This window comes from Papio anubis, chromosome 5 (assembly GCF_008728515.1).
Source record: "Papio anubis isolate 15944 chromosome 5, Panubis1.0, whole genome shotgun sequence".
Classification (NCBI taxonomy): Eukaryota; Metazoa; Chordata; class Mammalia; order Primates; family Cercopithecidae; genus Papio; species Papio anubis.
In genome coordinates this window covers 160,700,438-160,721,053 of record NC_044980.1, presented here as the reverse complement: position 1 = coordinate 160,721,053, position 20,616 = coordinate 160,700,438, and the positions used below count along the sequence as shown (strand labels likewise).

At 40.8% G+C, this 20,616-nt stretch overlaps 1 protein-coding gene across 6 annotated transcripts in view; it reads right to left on the bottom strand.

The window, feature by feature from the left end:
• TENM2 (teneurin transmembrane protein 2) overlaps positions 1-20,616 on the bottom strand; it is a 1,283,414-nt gene that overhangs the window by 190,874 nt on the left and 1,071,924 nt on the right. For all 6 annotated transcript variants that reach the window (XM_003900492.5, XM_021940242.2, XM_021940246.2 and 3 more), the window contains one exon: positions 13,570-13,775. In XM_003900492.5, the coding sequence (XP_003900541.5) occupies positions 13,570-13,775 (206 nt within the window). The remainder of the gene's footprint in view (positions 1-13,569; positions 13,776-20,616) is intronic.

The window sequence follows — 20,616 nt, the reverse complement described above, 5'->3', positions numbered from 1 at the left end:
CACATGATTCCTTGCATATGAAACTCTAGTGGAGAAAAATCTAATCTCCAGTGACAGAAAGCAGATCAGTGGTTGCCTGGGCTTGGAGGTGAGGTTGGTGTGGGGCATAGGGGAGCTGTTGGGTGGTGGCATTGTCCTCTATATGGCTGTGGTGGTGCTTACTGAGGTGGATACAGTTTTCAGATTTTAGGGATCCAAGTGGACACTTAGAAAATGTGTGCACTGGTGCATGTTTTAGCAGCACAATTAGCAATTGCAAAAATATGGAACCAGCCCAAATCCCCATCAATCAACAAGTGGATGAAGAAAATGTGGTACATATATACCATGGAATACTACTCAGACATAAAAAGGAATGAAATAATGACATTCACAGCAATCTGAATGGAATTGGAGACCATTATTCTAAGTGAAGTAACTCAGGAATGGAAAACCAAACATTGTAAGTTCTCACTTGTAAGTGGGAGCTAAACTTTGAGGACACAAAGGCATAAGAATGATACAATGGACTTTGGGGCCTCAGGGGAAAGGGTGGAAGGAGGGTGAGGAATAAAAAAACTACACATTGGGTACAGTGTACAGTGCTTGGGCGACGGATGCACCCAAATCTCAGAAATCACCACTAAAGAACTTATTCATGGAAGCAAACACCACTTGTTAACCAAAATCTATTGAAATAAATTTTTTAAAGTGTGCATTGGGTAGTTTTAACTTTATACCTAAATTAAGTTGATTTAAGAAAAATAAAGCATAAAGCATGAAGGAGTATTCTGTTGTAGATTCACTTGTCAGGAAAGGGCTTATGGAGGGCATGAGGTGTAAAAAAGTCAGGGGGAGCCACCTGAATATCTGGGGGATCATTCCAGGAAGAGAGGACATTCAGTGCAAAAAGTTTGGAGGCAGAATGAGCTTGGCAGGGCTGAGGGAGAGCAAGTGAGCTGATGCGGTAGAGTCCAGGGAGTGAGGAGGAGACTGGTGGTTAACCAGACTGCAGAGGGACTGGCCAGCCACAGAGACTGATCTTCCGTCAGCTGTTTACTGAGCACCTACTGTGGACGGCCACAGCTGTGAGTGAGGGAGACGCAGCAGGGAGCAGAACAGCTGCTGCCCTTCTGGAGCTGATATTCTAGAACAACTTCAGAATTTCTCTTTGCATGATTGGAGGCCAGTGGAGGGTTTCAGAGGCTGAAAAGATGAGACCAGAGCTTGTTTTTGTCATAATAGGAAAGCGTCTTGCCTGGTGTGTTTACTGAGCCTGGTTCCTATGAAGGCCCTCCGGGGTTGGCACGGGTTTTGGTGGTTTGCTGGTTGAAGATAAGCAGATTATGGGTTCTGCCAAATTTCCTCCCTTCATATAGCAAGCCTAAAATTGTGGTTTTCAAGTTCCAAAGGAGTGTATTTTGAATGTCTCTGGTATGGGAGGGGGGTGATGTAGGGGAAATGAAAAATGAATAGAAATGGGTAAAGTGTCACAACGGAAGGATAAAGTAATATGATCACTATGAATATTTGGCACATTCCAGCAGCCCTTCTTCTCAGAGCTGTTTCAGAATGGGATTCCCAACAGAAACAGTAACGAGGCTGGGCCAAGCAAAGGCAGGGACAATTCAATTCCTGATAGGTGAGTGAGTTCCCTGGACATTCTGGGACAGGTATTGGTGCTGGTATCCACTAGCCACACGAAGGCAGGGCTAGCTCTGCCTTGTCCCTGCCTGCAGCCCCTTGACATGTGGCATATAGGTGCTCAGTAAATGTTGGCTGAATACAACGTGATGGCCTGCCTCTGGCAGAATGGTGCATCTGTCTGAACACAGGGTCTCCTTCAGGGAATGTTAACCCTTCTCATATGAAATTTCTGAGAACAGGGGAAACAGAAGCCATAAGTCTTGATCTCTTATTTTCAACAAGATTTTCCCCAGGTACATGAAGGTGTGCATTCCCAGTGAGAAGGGTAACTCATAACTTCAGGGCATTTGGCCACTTTTTCCTTTTATTTAACATGTGTTCCTAGCTGGGGTTGTGTACACAGCTGCAAATATGCAACAACTTAACACAGGGACACAGCCATTAAACCTCCAGAGGGGCTGCCCCCCTAGGTCACTGTCGGAGCCAGTTCTAGAAGGAAAAGCTAGTCCCCGTTAGCAAAGAATGACTAAAGCAAAGCAGAGTTTCTAAAAAGAAGTCAATTGTTACGTGAAGCTTCAACATAGCCCACACAACAAGGGGTGTCTTGGTCTGCCCTCTGCTTAGAAAGGCCCTCTCTTGTCTTTCTCTTTACCTGCTTAACTCACCCTCAAAGATTCACCTTGTGTAGCCTCCTCCAGGAGGGTGCCCTAAAATCCCTCACAGGTTAAATGTGGTGGCCAACTTTTATGCTCCAAGGCTCCTGTATCCAACCCTCTAGTAATAACAATAGCTGATATTTGTTGAATATGTTATGTGAGGGACAGGAACAGATCATGTAAATGACATACAGTAGTGGCTCCAGGAAACATACAAGAGCATAGTGCTAGCAGGGTGAATGTTATTTCACCTCTCCCATCCCATGAAGAGCTGTGCTTGGGCTCCACACAGGTAGATGCAGTGTGCACTGTGTCCCCCCGAGAGGCACCCCAAACCTCTGCTACCTTTCCTATTCATAGAAGGATAGAGAGGAGACAGGAATCACTTGACTGAGTAGGAAGACTCTGAGCTTTGCAGTTTATACTAGAGTTTTGACAACCAGCTGAAGCGCAGTTTGCATGTCGGTATTGGTATCGGACAGCGTCCTTGCTGTTCTGGCTGGAGAGCTGCCTTGTTGCTAGGCTACCTGAGAGTGAGCTATAAGGGTTGTAGACCAGTTAGATTGATTGATTGATCTCCATGGGGTGCTTACTATTTCCTGGGCATTATCTCATTTATTCTTACAATGGCCTGATGAGGGATAGTCCTCATTTTCTGAATGTTGAAACTAAATCTAGAGTGACTCATCCGGAAACACTTCATAGGAGAGACAAGATTCAAACCCAGACCAGGATGATTGTAGAGTGTCAGCTGTTATTCTCCACCCTGCACTGCATCTCACGACCCTCCGTACTTGATGTTGTCATCATTTCTTAACTTGTCAGGTCTCCATCTCCTTAAAGGCAGAGCCGATGCTTTTAATTGCTGTATCCCCAGTACAGACATTCAATGAGTATTTGTTGAGCGCATGAATGGATTGATTTTATATTTCATCTTCTCACGAGGTCATGCCCTCATCATGCTGCCTTTTGATCCAACCCAAAAGAAGGGTAGAAGGTATTGTTCTGAAGACCAAGTGAGCCATAATGTTGACCTCACAGAGCCTTGGGGTCAAGGTCAGTGAAATTGATGAGCATTTCAAGGCTATTCCAAGGTACACAAAGGAGAATGAATGTTTTACCTCTCAGTGCTTTGCTGATGTGATTTCTTATTTACCGCACATTCCCATCTAATTGTCTTCAGTCAATGGTTTATCAAAAATGTCACATTTGGCTCCTTGCCCTCCCAAGATCAATAGGAGGGCCCAATGTGGGTTGGCCGTGAAAATATTTCAAACATATCACCAAGAAGAGGGAGCAAACTGGGGATGTGTGCAGTCACAAAATGACTTCCCAAGCCCTAACGAGGAACAGAAGCACAGGCACTGAACAGCTTCTCTTGAAGCATGAGCTGCACCTTTCACCAGACTGCAGTGTAACTCTGCACAAGTCTTCAGCTCTGAGTTCTGCTCTCTCATCCCCAAAGTGGGAATAATAAAAGTCCCCACCCCTGAGGGACGCTGTGAGTTCGGCTCGGCTCATGGTAAGCACTCAATTAATGTGAGCTGCTCTCATGGTTATTGTTGTTATAACACCTTGATGTATTATAAATCCTTTGAGCTGGCAATTCCACTCCAAGAATTCATCACAAGGAAATTATTAAAAAATATAAGAACATAGACCTGAAAGAATGTTTACTATAGAATGATTTATCATATTGAAAATGGGGGATTGCTTGAAAAAAAATTTATTCAAGACAATGGACTATTTTGAGGCATTTAAAATGAGTTTATGGAAAAATATTCAGACTTGGAAAGATGTCCTCTATCTATTATTAAGCAAAGACTCAGGGTAAAAATAGTGTGTATGGTATGATCTTGTGTTTGTAAAAATGATGACTATATGTGAACAGAAAACAGTCTGGAAAATATACTCAAAAATGTTAATGTTTTCTGTTTATCCTATCATCACCATGTCTTACTTTATAATGAGAAAAACATAAATAAAAGTTATCTTATAAAAATTGAAATCTGTTTTTTTGTTTGAATCTGTTTTTATGTCATGAATGCTTTGAAACCATAATAATAATAGCTTACACCATTTCTATGTGCCAGCGTGAATCTAAGTGCTTTACAAAGATTACTTCATTTACATCCAATATTGCTCTGAGCACATAATATTATCTCCAGTTTATAGATGAGGTAACTGAGGCACAGAAAGGTTGAATGACTTGCCCAAGGTCATACAGCTTGGAAGTATTGGAGGTTGGAGTTCAAAGTCAGATAGTTTAGACTGATCTACACTCCTTCTGCCCAGGCTCTCCAGCTATTCCTGTCTGGAAGAGCAGCGTAAGAAATTCACAGCGGTTTCTTTTTCTTTTTCCTTTCCTTTCCTTTCCTCTCCTCTCCTCTCCTCTCCTCTCCTCTCCTCTCCTCTCCTCTCCCCTCCCCTCCCCTCCCCTCCCCTCCCCTCCTCTCCTCTCCTTTCCTTCCTTCCTTCCTTCTTTCCTTCCTTCCTTTCTTTTCTTTCTTTTCTTTCTTTTCTTTCTTCCTTTCTTTCCTTTTTGAGACATGATCTCACTCTTTTGCCCAGGCTGGAGTGCAGTGGCACAATCAGGGCTCACTTCAGCCTTGACCTCCCGGGCTCAAGCAATCCTCCCATCTCAGCCTCCCAAGTAGCTGCGACTACGGGCAGATACCACCATACCTGGATAATTAAATTTTTCTGTTTTTTGGTAGAGATGAAGTCTCACTTTGCTGTCCAGGGTGGTCTTGATATCCTGGGCTTAAGTGTCCCTCCTGCCTTGATTTCCCAAAGTACCAAGATTATAGGCATGAGCCCCTATAGCCGGCCTAAAGTTTATTTTCTAAATAAGTATTTAGATATTTTAAAAATTATAATTCAACCTCACACTGACTTCATTTATATGGTAGGATCTAGTTATCTGAGGATCATTGGAATTCGTAAGAGGCCACTTAAAATCAATACACTTAACAAATGGAAAACTGTTTGATTAGAACTTTATCTTGGAAAAGGAAACCCTGCCGAAAAGTTTATTTTATCTCATATTTAAGGAAATTCAGGTTACACTTGAAACTATGCTCTAGTTGTGAGAATGAACATTGAATTTTCATACATACACAAAAACACGACGCCACACATTTCGTTCTATCAGCTTCATCGATAGCAAAACACATGCTGTTTTCAGAGATGTCAAAAGAGGAGCATTATATGCATCGTAGAATCGATGAAACACACAGGACAGTGAAGCATCACTTAGTGTAACGAGTGCAATAGAATCAAAAAGAGCATTTCTGTAAGCAGATGGGATATCTTCATCAAATTTCCCAGGATCTCTCTTTACATTTTTTATAAACACCCTCTTTGATGTGCCGATCTTATCACCTTCTTTGTTAATTTTCTCTGCCTCCGTGTTTAACTGTGCTACCTCAGCCAGATCCATATTTACCAAGGCTTTCCTCTGACACATTCAAGAAGATCCCCACCACCATTTTCCTTGACTTGATAAAATTCCTGTTTTTGGCAGTAGGTGTAATTTTACTCCGTAAACAATTGTGTTTACGTTGTACTGTAGATGCTCCTAGAAATGACTGAGCACCAGAGAGAAGGAAGAGGAAGGTGTCTGGCTGCCAGATCCACATCCCAGCTTTGAGCCCCTAGCCTCTGTCTCAGTTCTTCCATCCGTAAAAGGGGAGTGCCACTAATGCTACCTAGCTCATACGGTGTTGTGAAGATAAAGCAAGATAATGCACATGGAACAATCAGTCCCTGTTACATTGTGGTCCTCTGAGAGTGCTGGCCATTATTCCGAGTGGGTTTAGACACCATGTTAAATGGAGAGGGATCTCTGAGTGCAGGACATTTTTATAAGAGCTCGGATGAATGATTAATGATTATTGTCGTCTCAGAACAACTTTAGCTTCCCTACAAAGCATCCTTACTGAGAGGGGCTTCAATGAACATTTTAGAAGCCATTAATTTTTGTGAAGATCTTGGAATAAAGCTTTTCCTAACATCTCTGAGCATACATTGAACTTCTGTAACTGTCGTTTATCAGGAAGCTTAAAGATCTGTACTAGGCTTTCTTTGAATCCAGGCCGATGTGTGTCTGCTCAGATAAAGTCGTACAAGCAATTGCACTGATGGATCCTGTTCAACCAAATGCCAAGCAGAGCAGAGGCACATGTTTGATTCAGGATGTAAAACCAGGAGCAGAATTCCAAATGAATGCGTAATATGTCCCATAATGGTGATTTTATTTTTAAATAAGGAGAGTTTCAAAGCTTGGGTGCAACTCCCCTATTTTTATATCTAAGGCAAGGGATGCGAGTAGTTGTTCAATATTTTAAGTGATTTAACCTTGAAACAGTTATTTCCTTTTCCTCCTCTTTCAAACTTCTGGATCAATTTAATTGAAGACTATCTACAGTCTGTAAGGGAAATGATTAAAGGAAATACTGTTGCTATTCACAAGTACTTGTATAGATTTGTTATGGTTTTTCTCAAAATTGCAAAAAAACACATAGTATATAAATAAATGGAATCTTGAGAAAGTGATTGGAATTACAGGTGTCATCTATAACCACTGTTTGTTTTACTGAACATAGGCTCAAACTTGTTACAGATTCACTTATTAAACACACACACACACACACACACAGAGAGAGAGAGAGAGAGAGAGAGAGATTACAGAAATTAAGAGAAGTATAAAAGATACCCATATTACAACCCCTCAAATGAATAAATGTTAAGGTTTTGTGGAATTATATCCAGTCTGTGTGTGTGTATGTTGGAGATTGGGGGGTGGGGGACTTGCCTTACCTTTAATATGTTTTTACGGATAAAAGGAAGTACTCTTAAAACATAATTCCCAGTACTATTCTTCTTGACTATTCTTAGAGGTGACCACTCTCATGGGTTTAGTCTCTCTCTTCTCTGGATATATATCCACACATATATATTATACATGTGATTTATTAATACACAAACATACATATACAGAGATTAACATTATAATACTAAATGTGGATTTGAACTGTAAACTCTATGTTAATAAAACTGTCACTTTCATCTTTTTATATATAGGGTTCTATATAAGATTTCACTTGAGGATAAAGGTCATTTGCTTAGAAAATTTGCAAACTCCTGAATTACAGCACCTCCAAGACTCTCCTCGGTCTAAAATATGTGATTTGGTGCTGCCCCTTCAAACTCATTCCTGTTTTGTCTGTTGCTGCCTTCTCTCTGAATTCCATGAACTCAAGCCTTGTCCTTCTTGTAAAACATCCACGGTGTCCTCCTGTGCACCCTTCACACCGGTTCTCTTTCCAGACTCAAGCATTCCATGAGATTTCTCCTTGCGCTGCTCAGTAGTTGTCCAGGAGGGTGCCCACTGACTCAGATGGCAGTTTCAGTTCCTCTCTCCTGTTAGGATGCCACCAGCTAACCAGAAGGGGCCTCTCAGGAAAGTCCTTTCCAAAAGCACTTTCAGTCCAATGCGGAAGAAACCAAGATTCTCTTGGTTTCACACAATCATTCACTACACCTTGAGCTTCTTTGGAAAGGAAGGTTCTGAAAAATATGCCTGTAAAGATCTGGCTTCCTCCAAAATGAAATGAAACTTTGTATCAGGGGCTTCTGCAAAGCGTGATTTGATGTGCTACGCAAGCTGACAGCCAAACCCTGGCACTGCCTCCACATTTCAGCTCCATGTGAAAGGTGAGGCCCAGTGGAGCCTATCTGACTGGTCAATGGGCACTGAGAGAGTAAAGAGAGAGTGGCAAGATGACAGAGCCAGGGAGCTCCAAACAGCCAGGCACTCCAGCATCCCAGGAATGCAGTTAGTCCCACATCTAATTGAAACCATGTGCAGGTTTGCTTACTCGGGCAAGAAAGAAGGGGACAAGGAAAGACAGAGTTCATTTTCAAATAAGGATCTGAAACGAAAAGGAGTAAACTCGAGCTGGCAAAGACTAAAACCACTAATCACCATCTATAAATCTGCTTTTAAAAAATGTCATTAGGGGCATTCTGCTGATAAGAACAGATAGAAATGTTTGCTCAGCTCATTTTATCTTGGTCCACATATGCCCAATCTGCCATATTTGCATTTATTTGGTATGATCATGGGGCAATTTGTGGTCTCTTAAACTGTTCCCCCCTATTGGCTAATGAGTTTAATGTGAGGATAATTTTACTTCCCATCCCATAGATACCTCTCAGCATAAAGCATTAGGGGGTGCCAGTATCTGCTCCTGTCTTACCGCCACTCAATCCCTAGAATCTCTTTTATTCAACTTGCTGGAGCTGTAAGCCCATCATATACTTTTAAGTTGCCTCTGGAAGTCACTGGGCTCCTGGCTCCATCGGTCTGAGTGATGAAATAGGCATTTTTAATATTTGCTAAACAGGATTGTGGAGAAGGTGAAGTCCCAGCAGGGCTCCCAAGCGGCAACTGCATCTTGTTGTCTCCAGTTAATCATGTACCTAATTTGCCAATTATTGACTTGTTCTCGCAAAGGATTTTACTTGGCTTGACGTATCAGTAGCAATCAGTGATGAACTGTCAAGCAAACTTGCTCACTGCCTTAACCACCCAAGATTCTGACTTGCTGCAACTGCCTCTGAGATTTCCTTTGATGCCTAGCACTATAGCCAGTTCAGATTATTATTTTTCTTCAGCCTGCTACCTTTCTAGAACTGGGGCTGAGAAAATCTGACACAGTTTGTAGGATTTCAGATATCTGGCAAGGTGCATTAGGCTTAGACTGGACACAAACCATCCCCATAAGAGTTCGAGTTAGTAGGCTAAGAATGACTTAGATTGACTTTTTTTTTCCCTGTCTGTGTCTTTAAAAACGCAATGCATGATGTCAAAACTGCTGCATTTAAAGTACAATATAATACCTACCTTTAAAATTGGCAAAGTTTTAGAAACAATAATATTACATTTATGCAAGTGTTCAAGTAAATAAAATGGGCATTTCCACAATGCTGCTGGTGAGTAGGAGTGTGATTGGTACACATTTTCGGAAGGAAAATTTGGGAATATAAATAAAATCCTTAAGGGTTTATTTTCAAGACAAGCATTGAGGATACACATGAAGACCAGTCACCAGGGCAGGCCTCATAACATTTTATGTTTAAGTCATTAGGGATCTTCATTGATATTTCTGGTGCTCCTTCCAGGGGACACCATCCGATGGTACTTCCTCTTCCACTAAAGTTACGATGTGACTGCTTTGGTTGATATGAGAAGGGCTTAAATGATATGTGTGACTTGCAAGCAGAGTTCTGTAGGAATTGGTACACAATTCTGCATCTACTCCTTTCTTTGTTCCTGATAGTAGAAGTTTCATAGGTCTGTGTCCGTGAATGAGGTTGACATTGAGCAAAGGCCTCGTTAACCTAAGAGGGACATTTGAAGCAGGGTTTTCTAACCTCAGCACTGTTAGCATTTGAAGATAGTGTTAATTCTTTGTGTTGGGGCTTCCCTGTGCACCCCAGGGTGTTTACAGCATCCTTGGCTTCTATCCACTAGGTACTAGCAGCAACCTCCTCCCAGCGTACCAGAACTATTTCCAGGCGTTGTTAAATGTTTCCAGGGTGGGAGTGGTGGCAGGGCAAAATCACACCTGTTTGAGAGCCACTAATGGTGTAGCATAAACAAGAAGGAAAAAAAACACCTTTGTTCTTTGAAGCTACCATTATTCCAAGGTTCTTTTTTTTCCCACTGCAATGGATGTGTTTTATTATAGCAAAAATAATATATAAGCATTTAGCAAAAGGGGGCTGCTTTATATTAGGAGTGTTTTTACTTTTTCCTTTTGTTTCCCTGTTTCTGAAACTTCTGCAATGAAATGTAGTTTTTTTCTTTAGAAAGAAGAAAAAAACTAGAAAATTAATTTATTAAAAAATCGATATTTGCATAATTGCCTATCTATATACAGGATTTGCTAGGGCTATACAGAAATTCTAAGTATAACAGAATACTCATATATTATAGCTTTCTATTGTGCTTTAGTTTACAAAGGGTTTTCCCATCTTACCTTTGTTGTTATTGTATAATTACAACAAAGTATTATGAAGCAGATTACATAGGTAGAAAAGGAAACTGAAGCTAAGAGAAGTTAAGGGATATGCTCAAGGTCCCCTGGTTAATGTGTGGCAGAGTCTACATTCTGGACTTTTTCTCCTATGCCATGTTTTCTCTGTATCTCTATAAAAAGCCAGTTTCAAAAAGTCAACTGGGACAGACTCTGATTCTTGGGAAATTTAAGCAGGTATGTAATATCCTTGGACAAGGATACTAAACCTTGTAGGCTCTTGGTCAGAGCATGGCACTCAATAAAATTTAAACAACCATTTCATGTAGCACAGCCAATAGAATTTCATATTCTCCCCCCACCCCACCTCTTTCACTTTCTCTTTTTCCAGCTCAAATGAGTCACCTTGGCTAGACTGCCAATCCCCATAGAACTTATGTTCCTTGATAGGATATACCAATAAAAATGAGAAATTCTATAATGGTTCGAGACGTCAGTCGCCTGTCCCCGCAAAGAGCTAAGCACTGTCTCCTTGAGGAAATGTATCTCATCAAATGGACATGAATGCATGTAATGACAGCAAATGAATGTGAGAATATATACGGAATCTTTTTCTTTCTTTCTTTCTTTTTTGAAAATAGCACCCCTATATTGTACCTGTCTTGTGAATTTCTAAGCATCGGCACGGTGCCTTGCTTACTTGACCCCTCAACACACAGTGAACTTTCAAACTGGCAGCTGGACTGAAACCTCAGCACACATCAGCCCATGCCTATTCATTTCCCTTCCCTTGAAATGTGCAATGGGGCTGTCTCTGGAGTGGAGCTATTTTGAGAGGACAATCACTAGAACAATCACAGTCTAGGCAGGAGATGGACAGTGCAGCATAGCCACAAAGGAAGAAAAGACATTGTCATTGAGGATTTGAGTCCTGAATGTCAGAACAGCAGGGAAGCACGGTAAAGTATGTTTCTGCCTGCTGTCCACTGCCACTCAGTTACAGAGAGTTACCAACTTGACTTGCCATGATCATTGGCTTTTCCATCATTCTGGTTTCCTGCAGCATGCAAGAGAAGAGGGCAAGCAGAGTTTTGGGGGTAATGTGGGGAAGAAGCAGTTTTCTTAGCAAAGCTCTTTGCATGCAACTGGCTGAGAGGAAAGTTATGCTCAGCTATGCCCGGAGGCATGCTCACACTTACCTCAATAATGCTGATAAGTAGATTTCACTACTATAAATCCTTCATTTTGCTACAGGAGAATCAGTGGAGCCTGAAGGTCAAGGACACCACCTAACAATTTGCGTAATTTCTCAGAGCAGCACCCTGCAGCCTGGCCAGAAGCTACAGAAATGCGCCAGGGATTCCTTTCAGCTGAACTCCTCTCCTTGTCTTGATGAGAATCTCTTTGAAGAGCAGATATGATTTCTGTTATCAAGAGTTCTGCTTGGTCAGGGGTTATGTTAACTCATCTCCAAATAATCAGTGTCTAGCCCTATAAATATTTTTTCTAGGTGGATGGATGGATGGATGGAGGACTCATTGATTACCACATTACATATTGGTCCCTATAGCACGGGCTGTGTATGATCATAAAAATCTACACAGCTTTTCCTGCTCAAAAAACAAATAGTCCTTTTAGTTCTTATATTGATCATTTTAGGCTGTAAAGATGGGATTGCAAATCAGTTTCATCTTGAGAGTCAACAATGGTCGATTGGTAGTGGCTGCCTTGAGAGTTATATGGGAGCTATGTGTGCACTGGGCTCAGTAAGGAAAAGTGCTGCCATTGATTAGCAATGTCTGCTATGAGCTAAAGGTAAAGAAATTGTAGCCTGACTACTATGCATTTGCCAATGGTTTTTTTTTTTTTAGTTTTAAGTTCTTCCAATTGAATTTTCTAGATGAATTGCCTTTCCAACACATTTCAAAGTCAGCTTTGACTGGATATATGCATGTTTTGAGTTTTTTCCTAATGTACCTTATGTTCTTCCTGGATTTGAGGGCAAACGAGGCAGGAAAAACCAACTTGTTTTTTTCACAGGATATACAATTCTTATTGGAAAAGAAAACCAAACTAGGTAGGTGTTAATTTACCCCAGGTGTTATGTATAATAATAGAACTTCTACCAGAACAAATTAAGGGAAGAATGAGAGAAAAAATAATGAAATCCATAATGTAATCCAATCTCTTCATTTCCAAGGCTGTGAATAATCTCACTTTCATAGTGCCAAGGACTTCCCAAGGAACTTAGTACAGGGAAGCCACAGAGAAACATCTGCTGAATTTTGGTTTATGTTACATTATTCTTTCATATATAGTGAGATGTCTCCCAGTGATATTTTAACAAATTAATCCAATAACCAGAACATCTGAACAGAAAGTACCAATGATTAACCCCTAAACCTATTTAAGCTGTTTTCATCAGGTTGGGATATTAGCATTTATTTTTTGGAGATAAAATTCACAGGACACTGTGAATAACTGTAAGGTAGCTTTTGTGATTTTACAATGCCATGGTTTGAGTGTATTCACTATGTTGGGTAAACCATCACCTCATTTCAGGCCATTACTATCACCACCCCCAAAAACCCCATGGCAGTCAGCCCCAATTCCCAGTTCCTGGCAACCACTAACCTCCTTTCTGTTTCTATATATTTTGCTTATTCTGGACATTATACATAAATGGAATCATGCAATATGTGGCCTTTGGTATTGGCTTCTTTCACTTTGCATAGTGTTTCATCCATGTTGTGGCATATAACAATACTCCATTCCTTTCTATATCTGACTAATTTTCCATTGTGCGGCTATATCACATTCTGTTTAGTCATTCACCAGTTGGACATTTGGGTTGTTTCCATTCTTTGGTTATCATAACTAAGACTATGATGAACATCGATATATACATTTTTGTAAGAAGATGGTGTTTTCAGTTTTCTCTGGGTATACACCTAGAAGTCGAATTGCTCAATCATATGGTAATTCTATGTTTAACTTTGTGAAAAACTCTTTTCCACAACAGCTGCACCATTTCTCATTCCCACCAGTAATGTACAAGGGTTCTCATTTCTCCACATTCTCGCCAACATTTTTATTATCCATCTTTTAATTATAGGCATTGTAGTGGGTGTGAAGTGGCATATATATATATACACACACACACATATATATAAATATATATGCATATACACACACATATATAATTTTTTAAAAATGCTTGATTACATCAAACATGGTCATACCTGGGCATGAGATGGTGGAAGTCCTCTTCTTATGTAAACACCAAAGAGAGCATCCTTCCCGAGGGAGATGTTGAACTTTAAGAACTGGGGCTGACTGATGTGAATCTGTGACCTCCAAAACACCCCCGGTGGGACTTCTTGTGTTACCCGCCGACCCACTTCTGCCTCACCACTGTCTATGCTGCTGTTTTTCAATGACCAGGGCACTAAAAAAAAAAAAAAAGGAATAAATACCAGTCAGTGACATGTATACATTAGTTCGCTCTGTATTTCTGTTTAATTACATGCCAGGTTTTTTTTTTTTTTTTTTTTTCTGTTTTAATATTAAGATTAAACTCATGGCAAGTTTCTTTTTAAGTTACAGCTAAAACATTTAGGTTTCAAATAACAAAGCTATAAATGCACACCCCAGGGCATCTGAAATCTTGGCACAATGCTCTCTAAAATTATGTGATTACTCTTTACTGATCAAATATAATCAGATCTGGAGCCTGATAAATACATGTAAAGCTTCCAACTATCCCAAATGTGACTGGGATGTAAAAATTACCAGCAGGGGAGGGGAGGGTGATGTTAATTTGGCACCAAATTTAATTCTTGTAGCCTTTCATTATTCTTTCTAGACACAAATACACTCTGACATTTTCAACAAAAATCAGCTCAGAATAAATAAAACAACTCAGTAGAAAATGAAGATTTGAAACTCAAGCAGATCTTGAGTTAGAGGGAGAAGTCTAAGAACCGCAGGGAAACAGCATCTCTCCTTCATTGACATTAATGCATCTCTGTTGCATTATTTAAAATTGCTTATGTTGAAAATATTGGTTGCCCACACTCAGCATCCTTCAGAACTTTAATAATTGGAATTCCGAAAATATCTATTTTTAAAGTGGAGTTCTTAAAAACAATGAACCAGTCAGCACCTCCTATATTCTACGTGTGGTTTCTCTTGCAACCACAGGATTAAGGAAAAGCTGAGTGTGACTAGCAGTTGCCCAAGAAAAGCAAGTTAATCAATCGCTGAGAGCTTCATTTTCCTTATCTCTAAAATGGGGGAAAAAAATCTCATAGTATAAAAGTCATTTGTGATTCCTTCAAATTGATTCTGAACTTGGTAAGAAATATAAAATAGTATTCTTCTCTATTCCTAAGAACTTCTGAGTCAACTGAAATCAAACAGAAAGAACTGAAGTCATTTTTGTTTTGAGGGGAGTCTTTTCATTTCTGGAACCCCAATCACTTTGGTGACCTTGTAGATCCAAAAATTTCTTCAGCTTGATGGGCCCAGGATGCTCCCCTCGACATTCTGTGAAGGACTAACTCTTCTAAAAATATTTATCTGTCATTTGGCCACCAGATATTGCAAAGGTTTCAGATAATCTGGAGAAATGATAAAATTGCTAAAGACTGGCCTAAATGGTGAGTGAACCTGTCTGACTCTGTCTCTTGGTCCCAGTTTCTCTATGTGTAAAATGGAGAGATGACACTTTTGGTTCTCTGAAGGTCTTTCATGTCTAAATTATAAAAGAAAACCACAGAGTGATTTGAAGATATAAAGTTTTTCCCTCTTATTTTCTTTAACATATGAGGTGATTGTTTTTTATGCAGCTCAATACAAAGCCAGCAGGGACTTAAAATAAAGCAAGAGAAACACTGGTTTGGATCTTAAGAATAACCCTTTGACCTCTAGGAAAATAAAAGTAGGGAATGAGGTCTGAAAGGGAGTTTGGAAGCTGCCTTCACATCTCATCTTTAAAAAGAAAATGAACAGCCAGAAGTCCTGAGTGGTTCAGACCTTCAGATGGGGACTAGATGGTTTATTTATCAAACATTCTGAACTTCTGTTTTGTTTTGTTTTGTTTGTTTTTTGAGACAGGATCTCGCTCTGCTGCCTAGGCTGGAGTGCAGTGGCACGATCTCAGCTCACTGCAGCCTTGACCTCCTGGGCTCAAATGATCCTCCTGCCTCAGCCCCCTCAAAGTAGCTGGGACTATAGGCATGGACCACCATGCCTGTCAGCTTAATTTTTTTTCCTTTTTTTCTTTTTCCTTGTAGAGACAAGGTCTCACTATATTGCCCAGGCACTGGTCTCAAACTCTTGGGCTCAAGTGATTCTTCAGCTTTGGCCTCCTAAAATGCTGGGATTACCTCTGTGAGCCACCACATCCAGCAGGAACTTTTAAATGTTGGCTAACCTTTCTAATGGATACTGATTACTTACCTGCAGGGGGAGGAATATGGCATCGTGTTTAAGAGCAGAGACTCTGGGCTGAAATTGCCATGGTTCAAATCCTAACTTTGATACCGGCTAAGTGTATCTTGCTGTGCTTCGGTGTCCTCATGTGTATAGATGGGACACTATTTATTTCACAGGATTGTTATAAGGTTTTACTGAGTTTAGGCTGTGTAAAGTTCTTAGAATAATTTCTGGCACAAAATAAGTATTGTTACCTGTAAGGTCCTAAGGTCCTAAGCCTAAACTGGGTGTTGTTTATTTGGGGGTTTTGCTGAAATAATGGCATGTCCAGGGGGAAACACTTGTTATCACAACAAGTTGAGCAGGAGCTCTCATTAGTATACACTGGAAACTAAATTTTACTTTAAAATGCTGCATTTGACACCCCTTCCTTGGGGAAGGGATATAATAAAAAGGAGCTGGTAAGGAAGGGACATAGTAAGAGAGCCGCCTGCGGAAGAAGAGTGTATGGGTCTCTGATAGGTACCAAAAGAAACCCCAGCAATCAGCATGGCAACAAGTTAAAGAAATGTTTTATAAATACAAAAAGAAAACTTTAAAAACATGATTCATCTTTAACTTAATAAGCTGGGCTTTCCTTTATGTCTGTTGGGCTTTCCGGCATTGCTGGTTAATGACAGGATCTGAAAAAGAGGCAGGAAATCAGCACCCACGAGTGTTCTAATCTACTGTGGAAACCTAAATGGATCGTGATGTCAAGCCAGATGCAGATGCTGGAGATGTGCAAGGGAGCTTGTCTCCAGAGAGCAGCTGTTCTGGAAAATTCAGACAAGGAGCCCCAAAGCTTCGGTTCTTATAGCAGTGAGGTCCTCTTCCTTTACTACACCCTAGCTTCAGGACACTGAGGAAATTAGCTCCCACTACCAGCCAGCACAGGCTACTTCTCAGTAGTCACAGTGCCCCCTAGGGTTTTAGATCCTCCCTTTCTCATCCCATTCACTAAATAAAGGAGTGCACCTCGGGGATGACAGAAGTCAGAAGTCAGAAGTCAGACAGAACTGGGTTTGAATCCTGGCTCTGTTTCTTTCATGTTGTGTGACCTCTAGCAATTTGCTTAAACTCTCTGGATTTCCAGTAGCTTTTTCTGTAAAATGGGAACAATAGTTCTAACTGCCTTAGAGGGTGTGACAAGTAGAAGTACACAAAAGAGAGATTAGTATAGTGCCCAGCATGAAATAATAGTGCAATAATTGCTAAGTTCTTACATGGAATGAAAAAAAGGATGCAAAACTATGTGGGAAAGCATGTGGCTTTCTTTGCAGGATAAGGAATTCTCTAAAAGACAAAAAATAGTGTGTGCACATGTAATATACATGAATGTCTATGTGTCTATTTGTATATATCTAGCTCTCTATCAAGAGTCTAATTCTTCTGGAATAGACTCATTTATGGGGACAAGCTTAAAACTGGGAGTCATGGCCTGGTTCAGGTCAAGTGCACCTTCACACTAAAGCTGCACGTTCCTTTACAACACCACCCCAACCACTCTCCTCAGCCAGACAAATTGTTTTCTTTGTGTTTCTATAGCAATTACGCTTTTCTGCTGCCCACAGCAGCTGTTGTTAGGTATTGTACTTGATTTTGCATGCCTGCCTAAGTCTCTGTCTCTGGATACTGTGCTCCCTGAGGTCAGGCAGAGATGCAGATTCATCTCTAGGTTCTCTAAGCTTTGCACCTGGCAACTGTAAGTGATCTATAAATGCTTATTGAACTGGATCAAACTATACAAACCCATCTGGTGGGGTATTGTAACCAAACCCCTGTGAGGACAGGGTAAAGTGAGAGCCTTAACAAAGATTTACTTTGAAAATCTACATGCGTAAGGAAAATGGATATGCTGTCATCAAGAATAGGCCAAGGGATACATCCTGTCATGCATGACTCAGCAAGTTTGGAGCACAGGCGCACAGCTCCACTTATTATGTAATCATGCCACATGAGGTGCATTAGGTAACCACTCACGTGAGCTCATGCTTGGCTGGGAGCTACTGCTGCCTGTAAAAGGTATAACTACCCTGCTGATGGCAAGCAGCTGGCTTTGAGCCCCTTTTAGGCTTCGCAGACTCACTGGGTACTTGGAGAGAGAGAGAGTAAAGCCGTGTTGAAACTGTCTATGATTCTTTGAGTGCTCTTCCAGCTACCCACCACTCTCCCATGGACTCCCTTCAGACCTCAGTTAGAACCTGACTACATGTAAACTGAATTTTATTTATTAAATGAAATAACCTTTTGGAAGCTCTATATGAAATTTACTATTGAAAGAACTTTTCTTGTGGATCCTTTTTTTTTTTTTTTTTGAGACAGAGTCTCGCTGTGTCTCCCAGGCTGGAGTGCAGTGGCGTGATCTCGGCTCACTGCAAGCTCCGCCTCCCGGGTTCACGCCATTCTCCCGCCTCAGCCTCCCAAGTAGCTGGGACTACAGGCGCCCGCCACCACGCCCTGCTAGTTTTTTGTATTTTTAGTAGAGACGGGGTTTCACCATGTTAGCCAGGATAGTCTCGATCTCCTGACCTCGTGATCCACCCGCCTCGGCCTCCCGAAGTGCTGGGATTACAGGCTTGAGCCACCGCGCCCGGCCTCTTGTGGATCCTTTTGAAGAGTCATGAGTAAATGCTTAATTTGCCTTTTGTGTAAAATCTTACAACAAACAAACAGACTGGGAGAGGTGTGATACAGGGAGAAAATCCTTAGATTAAGAACCAAAAGTCAAGAGTCCTAGTCATGACTTAATGACTTTGAAATGTTTGTGGAAGGAACAGGTGTAAATGAACGATTCTGTTGAAGTTCCATCCTTGTTACTAAGCATCTAGCTAGTTTTAGGCAGGTGTATTTCTCAAAGTCTCAATGTCCATATCTATATAAGAGTGGCTTGGACCCGAAGATATCTTAAATGGCATTCCTCATTAGCCTATTGTGGTCTCTAGAGTGGGTCAGGAGGATCATTGCTGGGTATATGCTATGAAGAAGTGCGAGTGTGTGTGTGTGTGTGTGCGCGCGTGTGGCGAGGGGACAGGGTAGGGGTTTGGCAGGAGGGAGGAGGAATTATTAGAAAGCTTTTAGGCTTTGTTGATTAACAGGTGACTTCACTTTCACAAGCTTGATTTATTTAACAGAAGATATCCATATTGTTAAACAAGCTAGTGTTTGCTTTCAAATTAAGTTCTTCAGGTGTGTAACTGAATTACACTTTTGCAAAGAGGGGTTTTCACTTTTTACTCAAATATATGTACATATATATATTTTTACATGAAGTCTTTCTTTCTCTCTATATATACAGTCATGAGTCACTTAACAACAGGGATACATTCTGAGGAGTACATTCTTAGGCAATTTCATAGTTGTGTAAGTATACTCCCACAAACCTAGATGATGTAGCTTATTACATACCTAGGCTATATGGTATAGCCTACTGCTCCTAGGTTATAAACATGTACAGCATGTTACTGTATTGAATACTGCAGGCAACTGTAACTCAGTGGTACTTGTGTATCTAAACATAGAAAAGACAGTAAAAAATATGGTATGAGAGATAAAAAAAAAGAATGGTACACCTGTATAGGACACATACCATGAATGGAATTTGCAGGACTGGAAGTTGCTTTGGTTAAGTCAGTGAGTGAGTGGTGAGTGAATGTGAAGGGCTAGGACATTACTGTACACTACTTTTGACCTTGTAAATACTATAGACTTAGGCTACACTAAATTAATAAAAAAGTAACTATACTATAACATTATGACAGCTAAGATGTTGCTAGGTGATAGGAATTTTTTAGCCCCATTATAATCTTATGGGACCAGTGCTGAATGTGTGGCCAGTCGTTGACTGAAACACTGTTTTGCCATGCATGACTATAATCTACAGGTCTTATTCAAATTTGTCAGTTATTACAGAAATATTCATGATAGCAAAAGAAAAGTTTTTAAATATACTTTTAATAAATCTTGAAAATGAGTGTGTATAATTTTTGTAATTTTAAAAACAATGAAAAAGAGAAAAATGTACAAATACTTCCTCCAAAGAGATAAAAAGAAAAGGTGTTTTTCTGTAAATTGCTATAGCCAGTATGGGGAACCTTCTCAGTGACTGTATTCCTGGAGGTCAAATTTCTGGGCCGATGTCCAGGAGGATGGATCTCTGTTGTTCTCTAAGGTCAAAGAGAGCAGCATCAAAGCCACGCTGAGTCCCATGAAGGAGGACTTGAAGCTGGGCGTCCCTGAGTCACATCAGCTGTTCCAGGACCACCAATATGGTGAGTCCCTCACCTGACACCACTGAGAGGCAGGCAACAAGGAAACAAAGTAGTTAAGATTTCTATCTTTATCTTCAAATGTCTAATGCTTAGCTAGACATTTTAAGGTCTAGCTGAATATCCTCCTATTGAAAAGTTCTGAGGCCTTAAGGAGGCGACGTTGCCTCGTGGAGCTAGTCAGCCTGGGTTTGAATCCCAGCTCTGACAGCTACCAGCTGTGTGCCTTTGGGCTAATCACCAGCCCTCTCTGAGTCCGTCTACTCATCTGTATGTTGGGGTGCTTCTGCATATTGTACCTAACTTGTAGGTACTTCTGCATCTTTCTATCCTGTCTGTTGTGGTGCTACCTAAAAACAGCTGTAACTACTTTTTTTTCGGATGGGTGGGGGGTGAATTTGTGATGGCCTAATAAAAAACATAGGCTGCCTACTGTAGGCACTATTAATGAAAGAGGGACAATGGGTGGAGTGGGCCATAATAAAACTGGCAGTCATTTTCCAGAGCAGCTGAAATCAATATACAGTGAGTGGCCGGTACGTC